The sequence below is a fragment of the Gallinula chloropus genome, assembly GCF_964237585.1.
Source record: "Gallinula chloropus genome assembly, chromosome: Z".
In the NCBI taxonomy this organism is placed as follows: domain Eukaryota; kingdom Metazoa; phylum Chordata; class Aves; order Gruiformes; family Rallidae; genus Gallinula; species Gallinula chloropus.
In genome coordinates this window covers 14680442-14707947 of record NC_140089.1, presented here as the reverse complement: position 1 = coordinate 14707947, position 27506 = coordinate 14680442, and the positions used below count along the sequence as shown (strand labels likewise).

General features: G+C 43.5%; 1 protein-coding gene across 1 annotated transcript; it reads left to right on the top strand.

Moving 5' to 3' along the window:
* Positions 1 to 2985: 2985 nt before the first annotated feature.
* Positions 2986 to 4897, top strand: LOC311203606 (acrosin-like; the record flags this gene model as incomplete). The annotated part of the gene is made up of 4 exons (XM_084278359.1): positions 2986 to 3146; positions 3479 to 3744; positions 4022 to 4167; positions 4538 to 4897. The coding sequence occupies 4 exons, from the start codon at positions 2986 to 2988 to the stop codon at positions 4895 to 4897; spliced, it is 933 nt and encodes a 310-aa protein (XP_084134485.1).
* Positions 4898 to 27506: the final 22609 nt, after the last annotated feature.

Below are 27506 nucleotides of genomic sequence, written 5' to 3'. Positions count from 1 at the left end.
TTCTTCCTCAGTCACAGGCTTTTGCATACAAATAAAACTATAAAAATGCCACTCTATTGCTCACAAGTAAGGGAATAATAACCAGCAAATAAAATAAAAGCTGTAGTTTTAACACACATTTTATTAAGTCTGAGATTTGATTCCCAAAGCTGTGTGTATTGTTTTATTAAAGCAGCTTATGGCATAGCCAGTCTATAACATGCCAACACTGCTGACAATTCACAGTTTCATTTGCTGGCGAGCAACAATGTATTTGACATATACAGGGAGTGGAAGGTGAACTTAGAATCATAGAATGCATTAGGTTGGAAGAGACCTTTAAAGGTCCTCTAGTCCAACCCCCCTTCAGAAAGCAGGGACATCTACCAGATCAGGTTTCTCAGAGACCCATCAAGCCTGACCTTGAATATCTCCACATATGGGGCCTACACTACCTCCCTGGGCAACCTGTTCCAGTGATCCACCACCCTCATATTGACCATTTTTTTCCCTAATATTCAACCTGAATCTATCCTTTTCTAGTTTAAAATGATTACTCCTCATCTTCTTGCTACATTCCCTCGTGAACAGTTCTTCCTCAGCTTTCCTATATGAACATTTCAGGTACTGGAAGGTCACTGGAAGGTCCTCTTGGAGCCTTCTCTTCTCCAAGCTGAACAAGCCCAACTCTTTTAGTCTGTCTTCACAGGAGAGGTGCTCCAGCCCTTTGATGATTTTTGTGGCCCTCCTCTGGACACGCTCCAAGAGGTCCATGCTCCAAGCAGACGGGGTTTCTTTGGGGTCCCACAGCCAGTCTCAAAGGGGCCTGCAGTACAGCTTTCTGCCTCTGCCTCCTAGTTCTTCCAGAAACAGGGCCAGTAAATTCCTTTTCCACCTGACTTGTGCAATCGGACTCTTAACAGTTTCAGGGGGGCTACCAATAGCTGCCCATCATCCTTTCTCTGTGTCTTCTGACCTGGTTTTTCTTGTCTTACAGTGAGCACAACAAACAGGCTCTTTTTTCATCTCAGAACTCTCACAGCATAAATGCTCCTTTTCTTTCTTTTCCTCAGTTAAAGAATATAGTCCCTGTTGGTATTCCAAATCCAACACTCCATTTCGCTTTCTAATATTAAAACCACTTTTCAATGCAAAGAACAAATCTGCATATGCCATCTCATCCCATTTCATGGGGTCATGGAGGGCAAGTCCTGCCTGGACAACCTCATCTCCTTCTATGACCAGGTGACCTGCCTGGTGGATGAGGGAAGGGCTGTCCACATAATCTCACTTGACTTCAGCAAAGCCTTTAACAATGGTACTCTTCTGGAGAAGCTGGCAGACCAGGGCTTGGACAGGTACACTCTTTGCTGAGCTAAAAACTGGCTGGTTGGCTGGGCCCCGACAGTAGTGGGGCAAACGGAGTAAAATCCAACTGGAGACAGGTCACAAGCGGTGTTCCTGTTAGCACACAGGGGATCGCTCCTCTCAACATCTGCTCTGTTTCAAGCAAAATTTCTACTATTTATACAGATTAAATAGACATATTCATTACAGTTTCTAAGAAAAGGCAGACTTATGCAAACTTTGTCTTATTCTCGGTGAACTTTTTCCCTTTTCCTTCAGTGCAGGCTCTTTACAGTTTTCTCCATACTATCAAAAACATATTCCTATAGAAAGTAGTTCCCTTTTAGCTGAAAACAAGATCTACTCTGTCTCTTAACTGGTTGTTGGCCTCATACTTGATCACTTTCCTGTCTTCTCTTTCTTCATCTTCAAGGCTGTTCCACTGTTAGGGTGAAATTTTGTAGCTACTCTAACAAAAGAGGTAAAATGGCTGCAGCCATTTTCCATGAAAACCCAAAACATGCACATACTTTCTATTCTCCTTCTATTAGAGATCAATCAACCCGATATTATTATGTATCACCGAATCACTGTCAATATACATTTTCTCCCCTGTCCAGCTGGAAAGGGGAGTGATAGAGTGACATTGGTAGGCGTCTGGTCTTCAGCCAGGGTCAAACCTCCACACGTCGTTACCCGGTGTGCAGTACGCCAATAGACACACAGAACAGAGGTATTGGATTTATTCTTTGTCTGAGCAGAGATGGGTGCTAGGTGGTGATTCCATCAAACTAGCCCCCTACAAACAGAATTTACAACCTCTTTCTCTTGTCCAGCAGAGCAGGCTTCTTATCAATAGTTTGGCCTTTCTTCAAAAGCAGAGCTGTTAGCAAAGCAGGTCAGTACGTTTACCCCTAAACTAAAGAGTGTCAAAGCACTGACCCAAACACATTTCTGTCCCCATGAAAATTTACCTGTATGGGTAACCCCAGGGGTGTCCAAGCACCACTTCTGTCCTCTCTTCAGCATGGAACGCCCCCATGCTGCCCCTCCCCTCGCCCCATAGGCTGTGCCTAGCGCCTGGAACCAGTGGATCTGTGACATCAGCCCTGTGGCCAAGGGCACCCCAGGCAACGGGAGTACTGTGAGCACTCTGTCAGCTGCTGCGCTGTGGGCAACAAGCTCTGCTTGCTTCTTGCAGCTACCACGTTCTCCTGCTGCTCCTCCTGACAGACATGAAACTGCTTTCCTTCCTCATTTTGCTGTCCTTGTGCCGGCCTGTGCAGGGCACATGGGATACCTGCTGGTAAGTGGCCCTTGGCTTTTGAAGGTAGCATGGGCAAGCCTTATGGGATTCACTGGAGGGTTTCCACTTGTCCCCCATGGCCACGCCACGGCTTCCTGAACCCCCTGTGGGGCCCTCGGATCTTTGCCAGCACCCAGGCTGCTGGCACCGCTTGTCTACGGGGCTAAAGCCAAAACAGAGGCAGATGGGTGCACGCTCCATGGCGTTCCCTGGCCCTCCTGTCCATACAGCACCTTGCGGGGAGGGAAGACGGCTGACCTTCAGCCTGAACAGCAGCAAGTCATTGAGCAGGACAGTAACGATCTTCTGCTTACAGGACCTGCGGGCACCGGCCCATGGCCTGGAACTCAGGCATGTCGCGTGTTGTGGGCGGCAGAGATGCCCAGAAGGGAGCCTGGCCCTGGATTGTGAGCATCCAGAATCCCTGGAAGGTGGGCACAGGGCATGTATGCGGAGGCTCCCTGATCCACCCACAGTGGGTCCTTACAGCAGCCCACTGTTTCATCAACGTCTGGTAAGGAGGAGTAGGGAACAGCACACAACACTCCCAGCTGCCCTGCCCACAGCACCTCAGGCTACCCTCACCCCATCCCGTTCCATTCGCCCGCTGGACACCCACTGTCTGGACTCTCCCCAGCCCAGCTCAGGAGAAAGGTGGGCTCACGCCACTGCTTCCCAGCAGCCTCCAGCTCCAAGTTCCTGGTGCCCAAGGCGTGCTAGGGTGGTTGGGCCCTCTGTAGCACCACTTTCCTCTCTGCCTTGTCAAGAGCAGGTGGCAGACAACGGCTGGGCTGTGACAGCACGGAGTTCCGCTGGCTCTGAGTGCTCTCTCTGTCTGCCTTCCAGGGACGTCAGCATGTGGCATGTGGTCATCGGTGCCACGCAGTTGACGCGGCTGGGTCCTGAGGCACAAGTGCGCGGTATCATGCAGGTGATTGTTCACGAGCACTACAGCAACATCACGCAGAAGAATGACATCGCGCTTATGGAATTGGACCAGCCTGTCCAGTGCAATGACTACATCCAGCTTGCCTGTGTGCCTGATGCCTCGCTGAGAGTTTCAGAGCTGACCAACTGCTATGTCAGCGGCTGGGGCTCCACAACTGCAAGATGTGAGTTCCTGAGCACTCCTTGTGTCCTGAGAGCAAGCATGGAACAGTGGGGAGGCGGGCTGGGCTTTCAGGCAGCAGAGGCGAAGTGTCGACACAGTCAGGTTGCACGGGGATGTGTGCCTAGAGAGAGGAGGCGGGCCTGACCCATTAGTCAAAGCAAGACACAAAGCAAACACTGCTACAATGCATTCTGGAGGCCAAGCCAAGCCCTAGGCAAGGGGCTTACCCAGACCAGGGAGGAGAACCAGGAATGAGCTGCTGCATTCTTTGCTCACAGCTGCAGAAGCCACCGACAGGCTGCAGGAGGCCAAGGTCTCCCTCATCGACATCAAGCAGTGTAACAGCAGCAATTGGTACCGAGGGGCCATCCACAGCCACAACCTGTGTGCTGGTTATCCCCAGGGTGGCATCGACACCTGCCAGGTAGGAGTCTGCGACAAACCGGTCCCCAGCACCACTAGCAGCCCTGTCACAACAGCCCAAAGTTCTGCTGGCATGGGCTTTGCCTGGCAAGTCACCTTCCCAGCACTGCTGGGACTTGCCTCTCCTTCCCCATGAGCATGTCCTTGTGCGGTGCCCCACCTTGGCCCACCTAGGGCTCTTGATAGCCTGTAGGCCCACATCCCAGTCCTGGCAGATGAGTCTTCTGTGCATCCAGCATCACTGCGCGGAGCTGAGGGAGAGTCAATCCCCTCACAGGCAAGAGGGGGATCTCTGGCTCATGGGAAGGAGCTAGCCACAGTGCTGACAATGGCCACCCAACACCACCTTCATGCTCTCTCCTTCCCCTCAGGGTGACAGTGGTGGCCCCCTTGTCTGCCAGGACAAGAACGCCGAGTACTTCTGGCTCGTGGGATTGACCAGCTGGGGCACAGGCTGTGCAAGAGCAAGGCGGCCTGGCATCTACACGTCCACCCAGCACTTCTATGAATGGATCCTGGTCCAGATGGGAGCCAGCTCAGCATTCAGGAGTACCCCAACAGCACAGGCGTGGAGTCACTTCCTCACCACCTCAAGACCACGGCAGAAGCCAGCCCCAACACCAGCTCCAGCGGGTGGGCCTACCTCCTGCCCATTTCCCATTGAGAAACTGGTGCGATTCTTCACTGGGGTGCGGGAGCTCCTGCGGGGCATGTGGGAAGAAAAGGCATGAGGAAGCAGGAGGGACAGCGTCCAGGCTGGGCAGCATGGTACCACCGCTGTCTGCTGCTGGGCCAATGGCCTCTGATACGCAGCGTCAGAGGCCTGCTCTGTCTCGCCCACATTCCTCAGGCTTTCACACAGTTGCTGATTTCAGCCCAGTTCTTGAAATAAAGTTGCCCATTTTCACTGTTCACCAAGCTTCGGACAAGTCTCCTGGGAAAGGGCAAGTGCTTCCATGTTCCTCGCAGCCAAAATCCAGCCACAGTCACATAGGGCACAAAGGGGAAGAGTCACTCAAAAGGCCTGCAACCATGTCAGCTCAGAGAGGAGGTTGCTCGCAGCCATGGTGGGTTGGAGCAACCTGTCATCACCCAGAGGTGAGAAAGAAGAGCAGAGGTTTAGGATTATTTCCATGTCTCTACAGAGACGGGTGCTAGGTGGCAATTCCACCAAACCAGCCCCCTACACACAGAATTTACAACCTGTATCTCTTGTTACAGGATTAGAAAAGCCTGCCTAAATTTCCATTAATTGGTGAGTAATTAACGCATCAAGCATAGTCAAATTAGCAGGCATGCTGCTTGAAGGTGCTGGACTGGGGCGTTTACACAGGCCTTGAGCTGGGTGGGTGGTTGTGATCTCCCCCTGCCACCTGTCCCTTCCGCCCAGTTTCTGTTGCCTTCAGGCATCTCTGGATGTGCCCCAGCTGTTGCACCTGCAGCGGCAGGATGTTTCCTCTTGAGTCGCTGAGGAGAAGGGCTCTGGAGTGGGAGACCGCATTGAGGGACCCTTCCTGAAAGCGGCAAGGCTAGGCACAGAACCACGAGGGTCAAAAAAGCGAAGGGAGAAAGGTAGAGAGAGAGAGGCACCCAACTTCCCCCTCGCCCACCACAGCAAGACCCCCTGACCACATGGTGCGGTGACTCATCGGAGGCGGAGCTAAGGGTGATGGGGGAATAATCCCTCTTGATACATCCCTTTGAGCAAGAAATCAGGAAAGCATGGCAGTAGACCTGTGTGGATGAGCAGGGAGCTCATGAGTAACCTCCAAGGGAAGCAGAAGGTCTATGAATTGTGGAAACAGGGTCTGAGCACCTGGAAAGAATATAGGAATGTTGTGAGGGCCTGTAGGGATGCGTCTAGGAAGGCTAAAGGCCACCAGGAAATCAAACTGGCAAGGGACATAAAGGATAATCAAAAGGGTTTTTTTTAGATATGTGAGTAGTAAGATGACCAGGGATAATGTGAGTCTACTGCTGAATGAGAAGGGTGTCCTGGTTATGGGGAATGCTGAGAAGGTGGAGATACTGAATGCCTTCTTTGCTGTCTTCGCTTCAAAGGCCCCTCGGGACCCCCAGCACTGGAAGTAAGTAATAGAGTTTGGGAAATGAAGAGCTTCCCTCTGTTTGAGGTGGGGGTGGTCCAGGAGGGTCTCAAAAGAATGAATGCACATAAATCCATGGGCCCGGATGGGATGCATCCATGTGTCCTGAGGGAGCTGGCAGAAGTGATTGCTGAGCCGCTCTCTATCATCTTTGACAGGTCTTGGAGAACAGGAGAGGTGCCTGAAGACTGGAGGATGGCCAATGTCACTCCGGTCTTTAAAAAGGGTAGGAAGGAGGATTTGAGCTGGAGAAGAGCTCAGTGGAGAAGGACCTGGGGGTCCTGGTTGACGACCTGTTGGCCATGAGCCAGCAGTGTGCCTCAGTGGCTAAGAGAGCCAATGGGATCCTGAGGTGCATCCGGAGGAGTGTAGCCAGCAGTCAAAGGAGGTGATCCTCCCCCTCTACTCTGCCCTGGTCAGGCCCCACCTGGAGTATTGTGTCCAGTTCTGGGCTCCTTGGTATAAAAAGCACAGGGATCTCCTGGAGAGAGTCCAAAGAAGGGCTACGAAGATGATTACGGGCCTGGAGCATCTCCCCTGTGAGGGAAGGCTGAGTAAGTTGGGACTCTTCAGCCTTGAGAAGAGAAGACTAAGGGGGGACCTAAATAAAGTCTATCATTATCTGAAGCAGGGGATGCAGGGGGAATCAGCCAGCCCCTTTTCAGTGGTCTGTGGGGTTAGGAGAAGGGGCAATGGCTTCAAATTGGAGCACGGGAAGTTCCGCACCAACATGTGGAAGAACTTTTTCCCAGTGAGGGTGGCAGAGCCCTGGGACAGGCTGCCCAGGGAGGTGGTGGAGTCTCCTTCTCTGGAGATATTCCAGACCCGTCTGGATGCCTCTCTGTGCAATATGAGCTGGGGAGCTGCTTTGGCAGGGGGATTGGACCCGATGATCTCTTGATGTCCCTTCCAGCCCCTATGATTCTGTGATTAGTCTTTTCAGCTCTTCTCCAAGGACACTTTGGAGCAGAGCAGGCTTCTTATCAGTCCTTCCTTCCGCCCTTCTTCAAAAGCAGAGCTGTTAGCAAAGCAGGTCAGTACGTTTACCCCTAAACTAAAGAGTGTCAAAGCACTGACCCAAACACATTTCTGTTCCTGTGAAATTGTGACTTTATGGGTATCAGTTTCCCCACTTTGAGGGCATCAGGCTTCTTGTGACTCTCACATTATAGCTACAGCTGCCCTTTGGACAACTACAACTGAACGCACCATTACAATATTCTCCATTTTAGCACTGCAGTTCACCTTACTATGCACATACCTAGCTCATGCATCATACCTCTATCATCACAATTTTGTCTGTGAGGAAGTTAGGAGAGACAGTATCAAAAAACTTACTAAAGGCAAGCAACATCCACTGTGCTCCCTTCAAACACCAGTCCAGTCACCTCATTGTAGAAGGGTATCAGGTTGGTTATGTATGACTCTTCTCTTCATAAATCCCTATTGACTATTACAAATCACCTTCTTGTCCTCCTGTGTCTGGAAAATGTTCCATCACCTGCCCAGGGACTGAGGTGAGACTGACTATTCTGTAGATCCCCCATGTCTTTTCTTTTTGGTTGGTTTTTTTCTTGAAGATAGTATTGACACTTCCTTTCTCCCAGTCTTCAGGAACCGCTCTCAGTCAACATGATCTTTTGAAGATAATAATGAGTAACTTCACAATGCCACCAGCTAGCTCCCTAAGAACTTGTGGTTACAGACCACCATCCTTATTTTCTTTGACATCCCTTGCCAGAGTCAGCTTGGGATGGGCCTTGCCTTAGGCATCAACCAGTTCTCCTGGATCCCTCTTCTTTCCAAGGCCATGAGACATCATGAGAAGTGATTAGAGGTCACTGGAAGAAAAAGTAAGGCATACTACAAGTAACCATTAGCTCCCTGATTACCAGAAGTTTCCAGGAGTACCATTCTGATTAGATTTTTTCATTAGTGATAGGCTTTCAAGGTACACATTATCCTGAACTTATTGATGCTGGAGTAGGCAAAAACAGGGGAAACCACTGAACTCAGGAACTAATTTGCATTCACAACTTCATAAATCTTTTCTAAGGTAACTATTGATGAGGTGAAAATGTTAAAAAAGAATCCATTTGGAGTCTTCTCATTACTGTGCTCCAAATATAACACATGTACAAAGATCAAAATTAGGAGACTGTTTAACTGTTAGATGGATTATATTTGTTGAAGCTGGAATTATACTCTGTAATTGCATACCCCTGATACATATTCATGTGGGATGCCTTTCAATTAAACTTTCCAAATTCAGTATTCAAATGGTAGTTAAACAAATATATATTCTTTCTTTTTGGGCTGTACTTCTAAAATCTCAGATATCCTTCCCCATCAGGAAAGCTTTCAGTTAATAAACAGACTGCAACTTACATCAACAGATCTTCTTTGCTGTAGAACATTCAAATGAAAAGTATTATACGTACAGTCTTGATAAGGTCACATCTGTCAGGATAAATTGTTACTTTGTGCCAGTCTCAAAAGATTTCAATATACTTTCAGGTATAAAACAAGAATAGCCCTACACAAACATATCATAAATAAAACTCAAATCTAATAAATATAAATTGTCCTTTTTCTATAAGAGATGACACCTGGTTTGAAGGAGAATTAATAAAAGATCAACTAAAATCAATGCTCTTTTTTTTAATTTTTAGTTTTATCTGACATGTAATGTTTTCCAGACTCAAGAGAAGATTTTTTTTCTTTTTTTTTTTTTTTCCCCAGTGATGGGCTTTCAGAAGTGATATTTAGAACATGCAATTTAGTGAGAAGAACTTTACATAAAATTCTTTTTTTAGTCAGTCTCAAGACATCACGTCATTAATGACAATGGCAAATATAGACAAAATTTGTGTTTGGGTTTTTTTAGGTATGCCAATATAGCAATGAAAACATCTTTCTGAGATATAAATGTTATTATGAAGACACTGCATTTTTAAATTTTCTTTTCAAGGACTTAAAGTTCTGTAAAAAATGTTACCTGAAGGGAAAGTCTATTGAGCAAAGGTGAGGGATTTGAATGTTCCTTTTTCAGTGACATTAATAAATGTGAAATGTGTTAATCCCTCCCCTGCCAGTTGTAGTTTTCCAACTTGGGTTTTCACACAGTGCTGCTAGCTCTGGCAATGCCGTAAGAGAAACAGGTAAAAGTACACATTTCAGGACTTTAATACATTGCATGGATCAGTATGTGGACTGAATGCCACTGGGTTAATTTATCTCCTATCCTAGCAACTACTGGATGTATTAATAACACAGTCTTTTTCTGTTCCATTCAACCAGTAGGGTAGATGATGCCAAGATTATATAAACTTTGATAGGATGACTTATTTTAAAAAAGAGGATAATATTGAAAATGTAAATCTAGATAAATAATCCATTACAATCTGTGCCATATATGGAACAGATATAATGAAATGAGTGTCTTATTGATAGTTTTCTCAGATGATTAAAAATTCAGTTGTAGTTTTACCACTTATGACTCATGCAAATTGCTGCAAGTTACTTTCATAAAATCATCAATGTCACTGTTACCCTGGGCTCAGGAAGATGTTTTTGTTTTGCCTGGTAATGTAGTAGCAACGAGCCTGTCACCATCAGTGGACATGTTACTGTAAAGAGTGAAAATATGTGATATCTCTGAGGTTTCTATTGCTTTTCTTGAGACTTTAAATAAGCATGCTAATGTGAGTAGCTGATATTAACTCCAGAGGAAAGGCAAAGTGAATGTTGTGCTTTTTCAGTTGGGGTACATTTCTGAAAGCTGCACTCCACCCTTGGAGCTCATGAGTGTTGGCAGTGTGGGTGCAAGCCTCAAGGAAGCACAAGGCAAAGGAATGTTTATCAGTGTGGAGACAGTCCTCTCTTGTACCTTTGAAAATAAGACTCATGCTAGTTTCCTCCTCTCAAAGTTGTCTCCTCATGTGTGTACCAGTAGATTAAAAGAAACACAGTTCACACACATGCGTGTTTAGTACATTGGCCTTTAAAGCAAAAAACTTATGTATTCAGGCTTCATATACCTGCTTGCTTCTGAAGGCAGGCAGCCCTATGTCTTTGTTACTGAGCATGTTCTGTCCCTCATTTTTCCCTCCATCTCCATATCCCAGGTCTATGTTGTTTCTTCTCCTTCCCTAGTCTTTTCTCCAGGTATAGAAAAGGTGTTTCTCTAGCATAGGGTGGTATTTCCTGGGTTCATAAAAGCAGACAAGTATCACTGAATGAGTAATTGCACACTGCTTCTGTTTGTATTGCATGCACAAGTAACAATATCTTGTTTGCAAATCCAGAATACTGAAGAGTTGCATTTCTAGAATCTTCATATTGGTTTAGTATCTTCTGGTACCCTGTTGGAAGGTTTCCATCTAGCACATAGAGAAAACTCAGCTACTTCTGATATGGAAGCTGCAACTCTGAGGTAGTTCATAACATCGACACCTTTTCTTTAGAAAGTCCCAGCCAGGTGTTCATTGTTCATAGAATCATAGAATCACAGAATCTCCTGAACTGGAAGGGACCCATAAGGACCATCAAGTCCAACTCCTGGCTCCACACAGGGTCAGACATCATCCAGATGCTTTTGAACTTAGTCAAGCTCAGTGCTGTGACCACTTCCCTGAGGAGCCTGTTTATGCTTGAGGTTGCAACAGCATGTGAGCTTTACTCTTTTTCTTTTTGTTCCCATTGCAGTTCTTGGTGGAACTAGTAGTAAGAGTGTTCCAGTGAGGTACCTCCTTAGAGGTATCTCTTCTCTGGGGATCAATAACAGCAAGTAAAAGACTTTAAAGGAAGATTGGCATGAGGTGGAATTGTAGGTAGAAGAAAAAGGGGCTTCATTCTCGGAAGTGGGGCTAAATGTTGGTGTGAAGAGTTGGCATGTCCACACAACCTGGGAACAGCCTTGAATTTGAACACTGGGAGAACAGAGCCTTACTCTGAAGTGGGACTCCCTCCAGAGCAAAGGTGGGAGTCTCTTGGGCATTCCAAATTACAAGTTGGCTGTCCAAGATGATTTTGAGACCTTTCAGTTCCTACCACTTGCATCTGTGTTTTTCATGGAAAAAGGTAGACAGTCAAAGCCATTACTCTTCTGACATTCCCATAGCTCTTTTAGTTTCCTTTTATTTTCACCATTCCTGATCATTTGGCCTGGCCAAAGCATCACCGTCTGCACTGGCTGGTAGTACATGCAGATTTCTGGTGTCCTTTCTCCACTCCTTCCTCCCAGGCAGAACAGGCTTACTCTGCATTTTCCTGACTTCTCCATGACTTAGGAAGGCAGCACTGCTACCCACCTTATATTTGGAAGCTTTGGTTTCCATCAAGCAAATTGCATGCAACCCCTTTACAGTACTGGTGACCCTGGGGGTGTCAGGTGTTCTGTACTCCCAGGAACTGTCTGGCAGTCCAGGGCCCTGAGTCCCTCCCTTTAGGACATCATGCAGCCTTAGAGAGGTTGAAGATGTGGGAAAAGGAATCCAGGACTTGGGAGACAAACCACCAAGGTGCCATCATCACCTTGGTATAGTTCAAATGAGTAAAGTGCTCACCACAGCAATGGTGGTGATCACTGCTATGATCACTGGCTGAGACTGGCCATTTCTGTTTCCCTTTCCCTCTGGTTACCTCACTCACCCTCAGTTTTAATTTGCTTTTACTATGCTAGCTTGTAGCCATGGTTGTGGTATTAATGTTGTCCATTCTGCAAGAGAGCCTGGATATTGGTCTCAAGCTGTGTGCCCAGTAGGAGGTCAGCAACAGGGAGAAAACTGAGAATACAAACAAGCAAAAGGCAAATGCTGTCATCGTAGCTGCTGAATTTCTACCTCTCTGGAGTAGGTGTGTCTTTACCCCTGCTATTGCTGTGTCTGGTTTTCCCACACCTGCGAGCTGTGGTCACAGTTATGTGCAGTACAATTACAGCCTTCACACATTCATCTAACATGTTCAAAACCTAGGTTTGACTGGTGAGAAGAAAGATAAAGCATTTCTTTTTATGAGATATTTTTCTTTATTTCTGGGACAGCATCATTCAAAGAAAGGACATCAATGTTCAAAGCAGGGGAAAAAACAAGTCTGAAGATGCCAGGCAGGCAATCCCTCCAACACCTACCTAATACCTTATTAATAAAAACTCTTCGACCACAAGTTAAACTTATTGTCTGAACTAGCTGGGTGTTAATAGCTGTGTCTATGCTGGATTGCCAGTTGAAAGAAATTGACAGTGTTCCTGGCGTGATGGGGATCTTTGATAGTATAAATTCACTTTTTGAAGCAGCTACCAGACAAACAATTGATGCGAACAGAGAGCAGGGAGGTCAACAAGACTTGGACAGAGGTGATGGTGATGCCTTACAGAAAGTTAGAAAGTACCTTCAGAGAAACAGTGATTGTGCAGGAAGTGGATGCTCAAGGGCAGTGAGATTTTGTGGATATAAAACACTTTTTCCAAACCAAATGATGGCAGTAAAAAACTCATCACAGCAATAAATGTATTTTCCAAACATGTGCGGGTGGTGTGCCTGATAGCAGAATGAGTTCTGCTATACTTGTAGCCATTAGAAGCTGTTTTAGCAGGATGTACAGAACACAGAAACTAAAGGTAGGCTGGCGCTGAAAGGTTTTCTAAAATATCCTTCACACAAGGAGTTAAAGCAGGATAATGTGCACTGCTTTGCTCCTAGTAATGAAAAAAGGTCTTCGTTTTATTGTTTTACTAGGACACTACAATCAGAGACATGGAGGTGCTTTAAAGCACACAACACCTCTTGTATGCATTACTGGAGTTTACAAAGAGCTATAAGAACAATTTCCCTTGAACTGTCAGAGGCCGACCTGCTGATATGAAACCCTTTGACAGTTTGAAGCTTTGGAAAACCATGTATGAGAATTGGTTTAAAAGTAAAGAAACTAGGCCTCCACTAAGAAAGGGAGAACACACCTTAGTGTCTAAAAGAGATGTCTGATAAGGCTAGGAGCAGACTTGCATGGCAGAATTTTCACTGCTGATGAAATTGCAGAACAGATCAAATGCTTGTAAATGGCTTAAAAGTCTCCTGTCTTGATTACTTGGTGGTGTGATCACAGAGGAAGGTCAAAGAAGAGGTAATAAAATGGAAAGAGGCAGCCAGGCAGGCCAGTTTCAGGGTCACTTACCTATAATTGAAGTAATCCTAGGATGTGTGGGGTAGAAAGGGGCTGCAGAGGGTGGGGGAAAACAGATGAATGGCAGATACCAAAAGCAGGACAAAGAGGGGACATCATGTCAGCCAGTGTAAGAAGAGTGACAAGAACAGCAAGCTGAGTCAAGCCAAAACCAAGCTAAGGGGTCCCCAGAGCACACAGATGTAGTAAGCTGGAGCAGAAAGTCAAATTCACAGTATCAGGTACATGGTGACTCTCAAGAGACGCCTCAAGGGAATATCCAGAAAAGACAATGAGCAGCAGAGGAAATGCAGTTTGGTCTGGCAAATAAGAAACAGATGGGGCAAAAGGCAATGTTGATTTGCAGGTATGGTGTGTATTTGCTGTGGAAATGACAAGACACCATCTTTGGTATGCACCCTCATTGCATATGCTCTTGGTGAGCACAGATATCACAAAAACAGCACAGGCAGAATCTCACTGCTTAAAGGTCATGACTGTGTTGTGTTACAGAGGAGCAGCAGTCAGGACAGAGTTCATAAAAGCAATGAATATGTCAGTAAGTTTTGCATTGGTTCAGGCTTGCAGTTGCAGGGATGCGCAGCTAAGATGTGTCAGAGTGAGCCCTAAATGCACTATAGCCTGGAAAACATTTAGACAAATAAAAAGCCCCTTGATATTAAAAGGTAAATAGAATGTCCACTTGTAATTTTGTGTGAGAGGTGTAAAGTCAATGTGGAAAAGCCTCACAAATGTAAAGGTTGGAAATGCAGTTAATGTCACAGAGGTATAGTGAATATAAAACTAACTTAGTGTCTCATGCCCAAGATAAAAAGGCACAAAACAGGAAAAAGCTGTATTTTTATGATAGGGAATGTATGCAGGAAACTGGGACACCTTTTATCTCAGCGGTTAGCACCAGGAGCTAGCTGAGAGGGTAGAAAGCAAAGTCAAAGAAGACAGAATTCAGAGGAGACTGTTGTCTCATGGACTGTATTCAGCTCTTTATGAACACAAAGTTTCTGGGCTATTTACAGAGCATAATGTGAGAGACTAAGAACTAGTGTTCTGTTAGTCAGCTTCTGAAAGAAAAAATGGACATGCAGTTACTCACCTAGGGTGGCATGCATATAGAAGTCCCCAGCCTGAGTATACATTTGATAGACTCTCTAATTTATTTTTTTCTAACCTATGAAATTAAGCAGCCTTCTCTAAGCGTAAGGATCTGGGGCTTGGAAAGATTATTTTCCCCATTTGCTTCACACCACTGCAAATCAAAATTTTGTAGGCCATATTCCGTTATGGAATGGAAAACATGCTGTTAGAGGTGAAAAAGAGCTCTTGGCATGGCACAGTGCACACAAAAGGAAGATCTTTGCAATGCAAAAATAACTTTAATTACTGGCAACAAAAATGTGGAAATGTTAAGGTCACACTGGACTGAGCTTGTGATGACTTGTTGCATATTCCATGAGGAAGGTGGTGATGAAAATGTGAATATGGATCTGTTTCTGGTTGCCTTTAAGGCTACTACACGGTCTGGCCCTTGCTTGGTTATGTAGCTATATACCTTCCTCAGGCCTAAGACTGGCAGTGTTCTACCACTGAAAGACTACCACTGGAAGAAAAGGATTTAGAAACCACGTATGTCTTGTGAAAAAAAGAAAATATCCAAATTCATCAAGCATTAAAAGTGCTAGATCTCAAATGCTTAGATGATTGATGATCAGATATTACCCAGATGACTCCATTGTGTGTTTTGCAACATACCAGCACGGCCCTTGAGAGTGTTTTCCAAATCCTCAGAAAGCCTGAAGAGCTAGTTAGTTAGGGCAGTTAGAGGTCAGCTCTGGATCTGTCCCTTTTTAAACTGCAATGACACATCAATGTAGCAACTGTTCTCTTCCTAGAGATGTAGACATTATGCTACTGCTGTTCCCCATTCTCAAATCCAGCCAGTGGGGAAGCTTGGTGCAAATTCCCAGTAGACAGGCATTCCCTGCAGAGACAAAGATGACCACAGATCAGCATAGACAGGAGAACAGTGCCTTTGCAGGCACCTGTGTAAACACAAACAGCACTCATGTAAACATGAGAAACGCAAATGGCCTGGCCTTCTTCTTACTCACCAGCTAAAAAGGCCTGAAATTCACCAGCTGAATCTCATGGATATACAAGCACCCACATGCATACACAACACACACATGGGTGTCTCCTGTAGCTGGCTCTCTCACCTCTGATATATCCAGTGCCTGGGTCCTCAGTTCCTTGCCTTTCTGGTAGCTTGCCTCTAAGCACACATTTTATCTCAGAGACATCTCCCAGACCTCCTAGTCAATTAGTCCAGCACCAAGCTCACTAATAGGTCACAGTTCAACATGTTCACACATATATGGAGTATAGGAAATGTATACACAAAATCATTCAAGTTAACAGGCTAGTAAGAGCTGTGGTCCTGCCAAGTATCTTGTTCCAACACAGGCTTCCCATGGGGTCAGGGCCTCTTTCACATGTCTCCCTCTGCTCTAGTGTGGGGTTCTCCATGGGCTGAAGGTGGGTATCTGTTTCCCATCACCCTCCATGGGCTGCAGAGGGACACATTGCCTTAGAGGGGTCTTCTCCATAGGCTGCAGGGGAGGATCACCTCCTCCTGCTCCTTCTTCACTGTTCTTGGTGTCTGCAAAGTTTCTCACATCTTCCTACTCCTCTCTCTTGCAGCAAAAGCTGTCAATACATTAGTTTTCTTCCTTCTTAATTATCTTGCCGGCGGCCTAACATAGGCCCTGACAATATCCTTGAATTCCTATGGAACAGCAAAGTTATTCATGCTGAGAAGTATTTGGTAATCACATACTCAAAACATAGTGGCCTTGAAGACAGAGGTAGTCTGGAAGTAAGTGAACATGTCATGAACTATCTGTAATAAATGGTCAACACGGAAGGTGTGCAGATAACTTTTAGACAAAGGTAAACTAACAATGTGAACAGTGTGTGTAGCCAATTAGCAGTTTTTAGCTTGCCACGTTTTACGGTATGGCTTTTCATTTATGGGATGGCTTTTAGATTTAGTTAAGTAAGGACTTAGGTTTTTCAGTTATTTTTGCCTTATTGTTATTTTTGACAATGTTTGCAAAAGATAACAGCACCCTAGGTGCTTCTTGCTTAACAGGAAGGGGGAGATATGGCATGGGGCTTGGAGGACAAAGCCTCGAGCTCTGCCAGGTTAATAGATAAGGTGATGGAGTCCTTAGGCCATAAACCAGTGGGAAACTAAACAGCGGTGGCAACATTGTTGCAGGACCCCTGTTGGGACAGGCACCAGAAGAGGCCTTAAGAATCATGTCCTGGAAAGAGAGGTGTGGCTGCTGTCTGGCGAGGTATTGGCATGGTAAGCTGGCCTGACAGTAGACTGCTGACTAATCAGATGCAGCCCCTCGAGCAGTGTATGTATGAAAGGACCAATCTGTTTAAAGCATGCCGTCTTCTGACCATATTTAAGGAATGATTTTATACCATAAATTGACTTTTGCTTGCATCAAGCTGTGTCCCGGACCCACATGATCACCCCATCAAGGCAGTGCCCACACCTTCTCCATTACGGTGAGCTCCCCTTTTCCTTTTTCCTTTCTTAATCCCTTTCCCGTCTCTTTCTTATTTCTTCTTTTTCTTCTCTGTCCTCTTTCCCATTCTTCTTCTTCTCTCTTCTCTTTCTTCTCCCTCTCTTTGCTTTCTTTTTCCCTTCTCTTTCATCTTCTTTCTCCTTCTACTTCTCCTTCTCCTCCTTCATTCCCCTTTCCCTTTTCCTTTCCTTGTCCTGTTTACCCTTCCCCTTCTCTTTCCTTTCCTGTTCTTCTTCTTTGCCTTTCCCTTCCCCTGGTGAGATGAACAAGCAAGTGTTGGAATGAAGCTTTCTTCAAAAAGAAGCAATGGCATGTACTCAGATGTGGAGCACTGAGCTGGGAAGTGGCCCTTTTGTGCATCACTACAAAGTAGATTTTGTGTTCATTGTTTGTATGTCAGGTGTTTTATATTCTTTGTGGTTGCAAATCACACTTTTCATATTACAACCATATTCATGTGAAGTAGTTAGCAGTCCTGGAGACCAATTCTCTTCTTCCAATTATCTGCCCTTTCATTAATTCATTTCCTGAGACTTTTTATATATTCTTCTTCATGTCTCCCTTTTATTTTCCCTCTCTATTCTTTTTACAGCTTTTCTGTGTTTTATTGTTGACCATAGGCTCAAAAAATGTAAGTTTTCTTAATAATTCATTTTAGATACAGTAAAAATTATATTGTACTGTCCATTAAGAGAATAGAGCTGCCTTTTTCATGAATCTGGGACATCAGCTGACATAAAGACTCAATGCACACATTGCATTAGTTTAAGCTTTCTCCTTTGGGTATATGGATATGTCCTAACTCTATTTTTAAATACCGCTATGGCCAGACATCAAGCTGCAGCCAACAGTTTCTCATACAGGAGAACCGTCTGAATCACAACCTTCTATATTTACTCTTATGTAAAAGAAGTGTCTTATCTCTGCTTTTTCTGGATCAATGAATGGGAGAAGGTTCAGAGGTGAAGACAAGGGCATAACACTCGGGGAAGGGGAGGGCTTGACTGTGAAAGTTGCAAAAAAAATCCAACCTTACCAAGGTAACTCTTCATGGATGGGTAAGGTTGCCCCTTTCTTAGGTAAACAGCTTTATCTTTCGATTGGATCTTCTGGCTATGTTAGTTGAGTCAATCAAGCAATTATATCACTTAAGTGATTCAATCAGTTGTGACATTAAGTGCATTACAGAAATCTGTAATAAGAATCACATTTATATTGTGGTTCAGCTGTATATTGAAATTGCTATACTCTGCTAAGAGCAATTTGCACTTGTATTGTGGTTCATATTTGTTACTTTATCAAGCTGATAAAGTCCTGTGCAACGTATCTGCAGACAAGTAAGTCTGACATTGCAGATTAAATCCTCCCTATCTGTTTAGAGAGTTCCGGACTCCTACATTAGTTGGTGTCAAGGACATGATATTCATGAGGCTTGGTGTTACCATAGCAAAGTTTCTGATTCGGTATTATAGCTTAAAAGAAAAAAATAAACCAAAACAAAACCTAATAGACTTTTTTTTTTTGTTGTGATTAAGAAAGGTTGATTAAGAAAGACTGCTTAAAAGAGGGGCTATACTTTATAAATGTTAGTAAAGACTAGCCCTTTGAAAAGGAAGGAAGGAAAATTCCTGAGTGGGATTTTTTTGAATCAAAGAACATCGTACCAATCACAGAGATATTTAGAAGGAAGTGAAGAAATGAAAAGGTTCTAGCAAGTCAAAGCAGGAAAAGGGAAAACCAGGCTTACACTGGCTTCTAGGAAGTTGCTTGCATCAGTAATAAGAATAAGACTATGTAAGATTAACCATAGATTCACAGAATAATAGAAAATTTAAGGCTGGAAAAGTCCTCTAAGACCATCAAGTCCAACTGTCAGTCCAATGCCACTATGTCAAATAAATCATGTCCTGCAGAGACACATCTGCATGTGTTTCGCATACCTCCAGGCATGGTGACTCCACCACCTCTCTGGGCAGCCTGTTCCAATGTCTGACCACTATTTTTGTGAAGAAATTTTTCCTAATATCAAATCTGAACCTCCGCTGATACAACTTGAAACCGTTTCCTCTTGTTGTATTGCTAGTTACTTTGGAGAAGTGAACAGCCTCCACCTCACTACAACCTCCTTTCAGGGAGTTGTACAGCACAGTACAGTCTACCCTCAGCATCCTCTTCTCCACACTGAACAGCCCCAGGTCTTTATCTGACGATTCTCCACCCGAAACCTTTTGAAGAAGATGATATGACTGCTTTGGAATCTAGCTCTTTGGTTGGGGACAATAGAGAATTTTCATAGCCTTTTATTTGAGTAGTTTAAATTTAAAGTGATTTCTTGTAAATTGATCTCATTCCTTCCTGTATTAACTTCAGGTTAAGACCTAAAGTACTGTATTTGATACCAAAGCTCTCCCATGCTTTTTTGCACCATACGTTATTGTCTGGCATAGAAGACATACACAATAGCACTTCAGTAGAATATTTTTGCCTTGCTGCCAAATGACAAATAGCTTTACAGGAAATGTTCCCTTTTGCATTGTAAAAGTCAGAAACTTTAATGTCTTACTGGTAATAAATGAATATATTTGCTCTTCTGCTTCTTAAATGTCAGTATTACAGTGCCACTGGAACTGGAAGGGATTTTTTATGTTGAAAAGTTAGTTTAAGGAAGGTGAGTGGCCTAATTGCTGTTGAGCATGCACGTAACTGCAGCCACAGAACAACTGTTGTACTTACTTTTCCAGGGGCTAAAATCATTTCAGTGAGAAATTACATACAAAAAGTGATGTCATCACATAGTAATCCTAGCTGAAGGCATGCCCAGAAATACAAACATATACTGAAGGGAAAAAAACAAATAATTTTCTAAATGTGCTATTTCTATCAGGTGCATGGGTCCAGAACTGGAGTCAGTAATACTGTTTTTTACTGCACACTTGCGTCACAGATGCTGCATATTTACAGCTATCATTTTGCAAAGTAATCTTTGCAGAGTAATTTTCAAGCTATCAAGTGTATTTTTATAGGAATCACAAACAACAGTAACAGAAAACTTGGGCAGATCCTTGATAGCTCCTTCCGAGTAACCTCCAATTACTTGGGAAACTGCACCTGGTGATGTGCACAAAGTTACATGTATAATGTTTTCACTATTGATTTCAAACATTTATTAGAAAGAAGGCTTGACAGTAGATGGGTAGGAGACAAAATTGGCCACGCAGTGCTCCTCTGTCAGTGTTGTTTCTCTCCCGTCTGTGTATGATTTTGCTTAGGGACCAACCTGTGAGACTGGGTACCACTCTTTAAATCTGGTCATGCAGAAACCAGCTGGAAGACTGCCATCGCTTTCAGTGGAGTCAGACTTTCACCCCCGCTGTTTTATTGCAAAAGCCAACATATGCATTAAAAAAATCTCACTTGTGTCTTGGCCCCTTGGGGAGGAACGTAATAATAAAAACTAAGACAAGCCAAGATACGCATCACTGAAGCATCCAAGTGCAAAGTACAACATAACACTACTCAAGGAAGTCTGTTTGGGCCTCTCTGATTTGAAAGGAGGAGAGTTCATCTGCACTCTTTTCATTTGTTTGAAATATCCATCTGGCTTTAAGCCAAGGTTTGCCCACTTGCAGCAGACACAACCTTTAGTGTCTCTGAGATTTGCTTGCGGTTTCTTGCAAATGTGAGCAAGGTGAAATCTCTAGGCTGTGGCCTCAATGCAGGCACATTACAATGTAACATGGGTGGCTCTGACCCACACATAGCTAATGCTGCAGCATTGTGCTGCTGACTGCATCCATCAGAAGCTCTAGATTAAAAATGGCAGTGGATAAAGACTGCTACTTTTTATCTATCCTGTTGTGGTAAAAGAGAATAAAAGGGCATGTCTGTGTAGCAAGAGTGAGCAGTCTATCCAGCAGCAGCAGCCGCTGTAAGTCACAGAAGCTATAGGGAATTTGGTGGAATACTGTGTCATAGGGATACAGTGGTGGTGGTTCAGGCCTGACTGAAACCAAAATACCCACCAAAACCACTCTATCACTTCCATTTTGAGCTGGACAGCAGAGAAAATATATATTGAGAGGAGTCGAGATAAGGACAGGGAGAGATCATTCTGCAATCAGTGACATGGGCAAAACAGACTCAACACAGAATAAAGGAAAGAAAACTCTCTAATTGATGACACTGCCCTGCACACCCAGTGAGTCGGGTATTGAGAAGTGCGACCAGATCTTAAAGCACCTTCCCCCACCCCTCCCTTCTTAGCAGACTTCACTTTTGTCAGGATTTTCCTCTCTTCTTCCCCCCAGTGTGGTACAGGGAGGGGCAGGGAATGGGGGAGTGTGGGTTTTGGTCAGTTCCTCACAAGGTGTTTTCCTTCTCCAGATCTTAAAACACCTCTACCTTTCCCCACCCTTCCCTTCTTCGCAGACTTTGGTCATAATTTTGCTCACTTCTCCCCCCCACCATCAAGGCAAAGGAAGGGCAGGGAATGGGGGAATGGGCATTTCAGTCAGTTCCTCCTGAGCTGTTTTCCTTCTTAGCTGGGGAGGGGGGGGCATTCCTCACACCCTTCCCTTATTCCAGCATGGGGTCCACCCACAGGAGACAGTCCTCCACGAATGTCTCCATTAGTCCTTTCTGGGTCGGTGTCTCCATAGGCTGTAGATGGTCTCTGCTCCCCATCATCATTCATGGGCTGCAGGGGAATGTCTCTCTCCAGCACCTGGAGTGCTTCATCCCACCCCCTTCTTCCCCAGCCTAGGTGTCTGCACAGCTCCTTACATCTTCTCACTCCCTTCTCTGGTGGCAAAAAGCAGCTGCTTGCAGGTTTTTATTCCCAGAGGTGCTGATGAGCTTGGCCTTGGTGAGCAACAACTCCAGCCTTGAGTCGGCTGATGTTAACTCTCTGGGGCTTGCACAGAGCTTCTGACTCCTTCTTGCAGAAGCCAACCCTGCAACCCCCTTTCTTCACCAGAACCCAGCCACGCAAAACTGCAACAGATGGTAAGAGAAAAACCCAGACAAACAGGCAGCCAGCTGAAAACAAAGCATATAGATGATATATAGGACAGCAGTTCTGATGAAGAGGGAGCTTCATACTCAAGAATAAAAAATCAGAATTTTGCATCCAATTTCAAACCTTCCTGGAGGTCAAATAAAGCTCTAAGGGATGCCAGTTTCCCACAGTAATTGCCTTGATTATCATCATCTGAGCCTTTTCAGGTGTGCCTTTGGTTTGTTTTTTCTAATAACCCCACCCTGCAGATTGTCTATTTGCCAAAGAAAACAGAGGAGTTATTCCAAGGATGATTGACAAATTCAAGCTGGACTGACAAAATTTTGTTTGGCTTCTAGGAATTACCATAATTCCATGGGAATGTTTGAATGAAGGTTATGTGATTATCCAGCTACTAGTGTCCAAGTCAGAAGAGACAAAGAACTAGATGTGTATGAGGGCTTGAGAAGAGAGATGTTCTCCCTAGGAAACATGCTCATATGCTGTGCATGATATTTTGTAGAGGACTCAATGACAACCAGATTCTTACACTGTTTGTGCATGTTGTTTATAGAAGAATCTTCAGTTGGAAGTGACCTATAACGATCATCTGATCAAACTGATGAAGAGGTCTTCCTTTTTTCATGTATACTGTAGCAAAGTATTCCTCTCACAAAGGAAACAGATTGAATTTCATTTAGGAACTGTGTATGCAGCTTTAGGAGTCTTCAACACTTGCATGACTACATGCCCTATACAAAGACTTAAGAAACTATTTTTTTTTTCTCAGTGTTATTCACCAATGCAATTAATCATTTGTTTTCTGATGCCAAGTACTGTTTGGAAGTTTAACCGACCTGTAACAAAGTGTGTATCCATTATCATATGTGTACATGTATCATATATCTTTATATCTGGGGTTTTTTGTTAAATTAATATACTTGAGACCTCTGCTGGTGTCTATCATCAGTCTGAAGTTCTTGAGATCCTGTTCATTTGCTGCTAAAATCAGACAGAGACAAAAAGATTGGAAGAGAAGTGACAATATTAGTGTAGGCAATTAAATAAAAAACCTTTTACATACTTATTTGTGGTTGCTGTATTTCTTTATACTATTCAGATAATAAATTTTTCCCAGTCCTTCCTAATAAATACTTCCCAATATATTTATATGGTCCCTGGAAAGAAAATGCTGTGTTTCTACTCAAGAGAACAAAAACGTATTCACCACATATAAGTATAAAAATATATCCCAAAAGCTATAGCCAGAATGGTGTTACACTGTAAAGAATCTGCCTTTATTCCCTGTTAGATTCAATGGCATCCTTACCAAAGTAGATGATACTCTTGCCACCTGTTTCTGAAGGACTTTGTCCACTAGCACCAGATCTACACATTACCTTTATTGCTGAACAAGTGGCAGTTTTGTGACACTGCCCAGTTTTATCCACTTAGTTTTGGTGTGATTTTGTAGTCAGGACCGCTGCTGCTTGCGCTGATATCCTTGCTGGTACAACTCAGGAGAACAGGATGATGACACTTCTTTAACTGGTTTCAGTATCACTGTTAGCTTTGACTCTCCTTTTCCATTGTGTATTTCTGGTACACAGGGGGGATATTTTGCATGCTGTCAGCAAAATAGAATTAACTTTCCAGAAGTTAACAAAGTAAGTTTGTACTATTTTTTCTTAACGGACTTCATGAAAGTTAATGCATCAGTGATTCACAATGGTGATTAGAAATCAGCAAGCCTTATGCAGTGATGTCTGTTTCCTTAAGACATTAAGCTTGTTTCAGCACACAGTTAACTCCCAACCTCTGCAATGACTGTGAAGGTTAGAAAATAATTAACCAAAATAATATTTCTTTTTAAGGTTCTGGTGACATTTCAGAATGACTCTACAGCACGGGAAGAAAACACCAGGTATTATGTGAGGTGAAATATGCTTGTCATTTATATGAAAACAAACATTCCGGTATTAATCAAGCACTGAGATCTATGTGAAAAGTACACTCTTGTCACCAAAATTAAAAAAAAAATAATAAGTTAAATCCTCATAGAGTAAATCTTGTGCTTTTAAAATTTCACTGGATTTTGCTAAGGATGAGTTTGTTTTAATGTAAATTGAGCCAAGAACCCCCCATGCAGCAGCATATGTGGTTTTCCTTTACTGGGGAGGTGGCTAAATGGGAAGGTGGCACCAGATCAAAATCATTAGTCCTGCCTCATATCAACGCTGTTCACATAACACACAAACACACCAAGAACATGTGTAATAATTGGCAGAGATTGTGTCATAAGAAGACATTGATTGCTGAAAAGAAATTACTGAGCAACATTATCCTATGACCAAAAAATATCCCAAATAAACCTTCTCTGAAGAAGAGATATCTGCAGTCCAAAACCTCAGAGTGAAGATCAGTGATTAATTTAAATATTAAACAACATATGTTATAGATTGGGGCATATTTAGAAAATAAGCTTCCAATGAAAGTAATTGGTAATAGCTTCTTTGTTAGGGGATGTGCTATAGAGAACTGTGCACTTTTGAGTCATAAAATAATAAGCCTCTCTAAACATTTCTACACATTAGCTGTCAAAGGGCTCCAAAAAGCATGTAGGATCCAGTAAAGACTGCCCCTTTTTTTCACTTAACTCCTAATGCTGTAAGGAGGGACATTTTATTCCTGGTTTCAGTTGGCTTTGGACGTGGCTTACTAGAGGCACCACCTTTTCTTCCATTCTTTCTTTAGGTTCTCTGTGGAATGTGTTGAAATCTGCTTTTGAAACTCATAAATATGAACAATTTTCTTTAAAAATTTAATTTGACATCAAAGCCCAGATTTTCAGTCTGGCCAAGGAAAAGCCCCATAGACTTCCTCTTTTATACCAACATCTGTGCTCTGTCAACCTTACCACCAGGATAAATGCAATTGTTCTGATAAGTCTTTGAAAATCATCCACAGTCTGAAATAGCTTAGGGGTAACTCTTTAATTTTCTCCACTAGTGAGGAGTAGAGATGCACTGCTGGGGTCTCTGAATGCCCTGTGCAGTGGTTCAGTGCCCACCACTAGGCCTTAGCTGTAGGTTCAAGGGCTAGATAAAAAGAAAAATTCAAATATGAGGATGACTTTTTGGTGAACTAGTTGTTACAGTAATGGACTCAGGACCAAGGACTCTGCTAGTGACAGCATTAAGATAAGGAAACAGCAGGGAACTGAACACCACTTTCTACTGTGGCCACTCTGAAAACAGTATACAGAAGAAGAGCACACAGGGAAGAGAAGAGACATCCTCAGGGAAAGGGAGTCACCAAAATACTAGCAGACCACTCAAGCAGAAGATCAGATTCACTTGAGGTATGTTTTATGGGCTTTTAAAACAGCTCTGTTCTGTCTGCACTAAAAATTTACCTCAGGATCTTGGGTATTGCTGATCACTCTTTCCAAATTTTAGCTGAGGATCTCAGTGCATTCTGCAATTATTTAATAAAGCTCTAGAAAATGCTTTGGGTGGGTTGGATATGTAGATAAGGCTTATCTACACTTCATAAAGTGGAAAACTTGAGTGGTTTGAGTTAATGACTCACTGAGAATATAACCCTGAGTTCAATCTTTCCTAGACCTGAGCATGCTTTTTTGTTGTTTTGTCTTATGAAATACAAATCACTGAAGCTACCTCAAAAGGAAGAGACAATCCATGTACTCATGGAGAAATCAATGTGTTATTCCAAAGCAAAAAAGCTATGAGAGGAGAATTAGAATTGATGATGCCAGGTCATTGCAGGGCCCAGGGGTAGGTGGGTGCCAGGAGTGTCAGTTTCCTCCCCCTCTCCCAGCATAGCAGGTCAAGATATGGCAGCCAGAACCATACCGCTGACCCATCCAGGAAGTAAAGTGGGGGTGCAGCAGGGCCAGCCCCAGGCACCTCCATGCCAAGGGTTTGATAACACTGCAAGGTAGAGGATAGGCAGGGACATATATGTATGCTCATCAAATAGTCATCCTGGCATGCTGATGTTGCTTTAAAGATTTTTTTTTCTTTTAAAATAAATGGTCTGTTTTGATGTTTGTTTTGAAGTGATGGGGGCCTTAAGAGATGTGATCTAGTACAGTAACTTGAAATTAAAAACAATGTTTCCCATTTGACCAAACATTTCATTTGGTTTTGTTTCAATTTTTTGGTTCAGCTAAAATACCAAAAAAATCCATTATTCATAGTGCTCTAGTCTTTCCCTTCTGCCTGCCAAACTACAGAGCTGATGACATTTGTAATAATTTAAATGAAATTATATAACACATTCTGGCATACTGGAGCTCTGCCATTTATTTATGCTATTCTTTCATTACTGACCTTGTCCAGACTGGAATTGCCAACTGAAAGCACAGTGTTTACCATCTCTTGATTTATCCAGGCTTCAAATCAGAAGTTTTATGCTGAGCTATTGAATCATCTGAATAAAATCGCAAAACTGAAAAGCAAATGGTTTTAACTTTTGGTGGGATTTTAGTCTTTTCATTTGTATTATGATAATATTTAGGAGTTCAAATAATGAACCAAGTATCCGTAATACCTGCCACTGGCAGCACAGCCCCTAAAGTTAGCATTTCTCACTCAAACTAATGCTCTAGATCTTTCCAAGTAATTAGCAAAAGGAGACAGTTATGCAGCTTATGTGGTTCCCAGTATTGCTGCAGAAATTTTACTGAGTAGTTTTGAAATGTTCTGTCCAGACTACTGGACTGAATAATACTCATCCCTAACGTCATGCATTCTATACTAGGTTTATATTATATTTAAACCCAAATACGTACATATGAGTGCCAGCTGGTTTCAAATTCTTCCGAGTTAACAAATCTCATAGTTTAAATATGATTAGGTAGTATCAGGGTAGTATTAGGGACCCAGTATGGGAAAAATTCTCACAAGCTCTTTCTTTTCTGCCAGCATCAGGCCAGCTAACCTGGGATCTACTGTAGTGCCATTTCAAATCAACTTAAGTGTTTTCACTGGGTAGCATGGAGTCTTCAGGAAGCCAGGTTTGGAGTCAAGAGTCAGTTTCTCCAGGGTTTATGTAAGAGATTAAATCAGGAGCTTTTTCCTTCTGGTTAGAGACAGACATCTTAAAAGACTTTGACCTCAACTTCTAAGAACAAGACAAGAGTTGAAAGAATAGAAATCTACCGTGTACATGCACACTGACATCCCTGCTTTTTGGATATAAACATGTCAACCAAACTAAGCAGCTCAAGAGAATTGGAAGACTTCTTTGCCAGTCTTTCTTTTGATTTGAAATATCAAATGAAGCATTCCTTCTGTGGTATGAAAGGGTTAAGAAAGAAAATTTTGTCTTGAACCCATATTTAAATGTTTATGAATGGCTTTCAGAGAAGGTGAGGAAGTAGTCTCAGTGGGTATTCACACAGTCTGCATGAAAGATTTAATAGAACACTCAT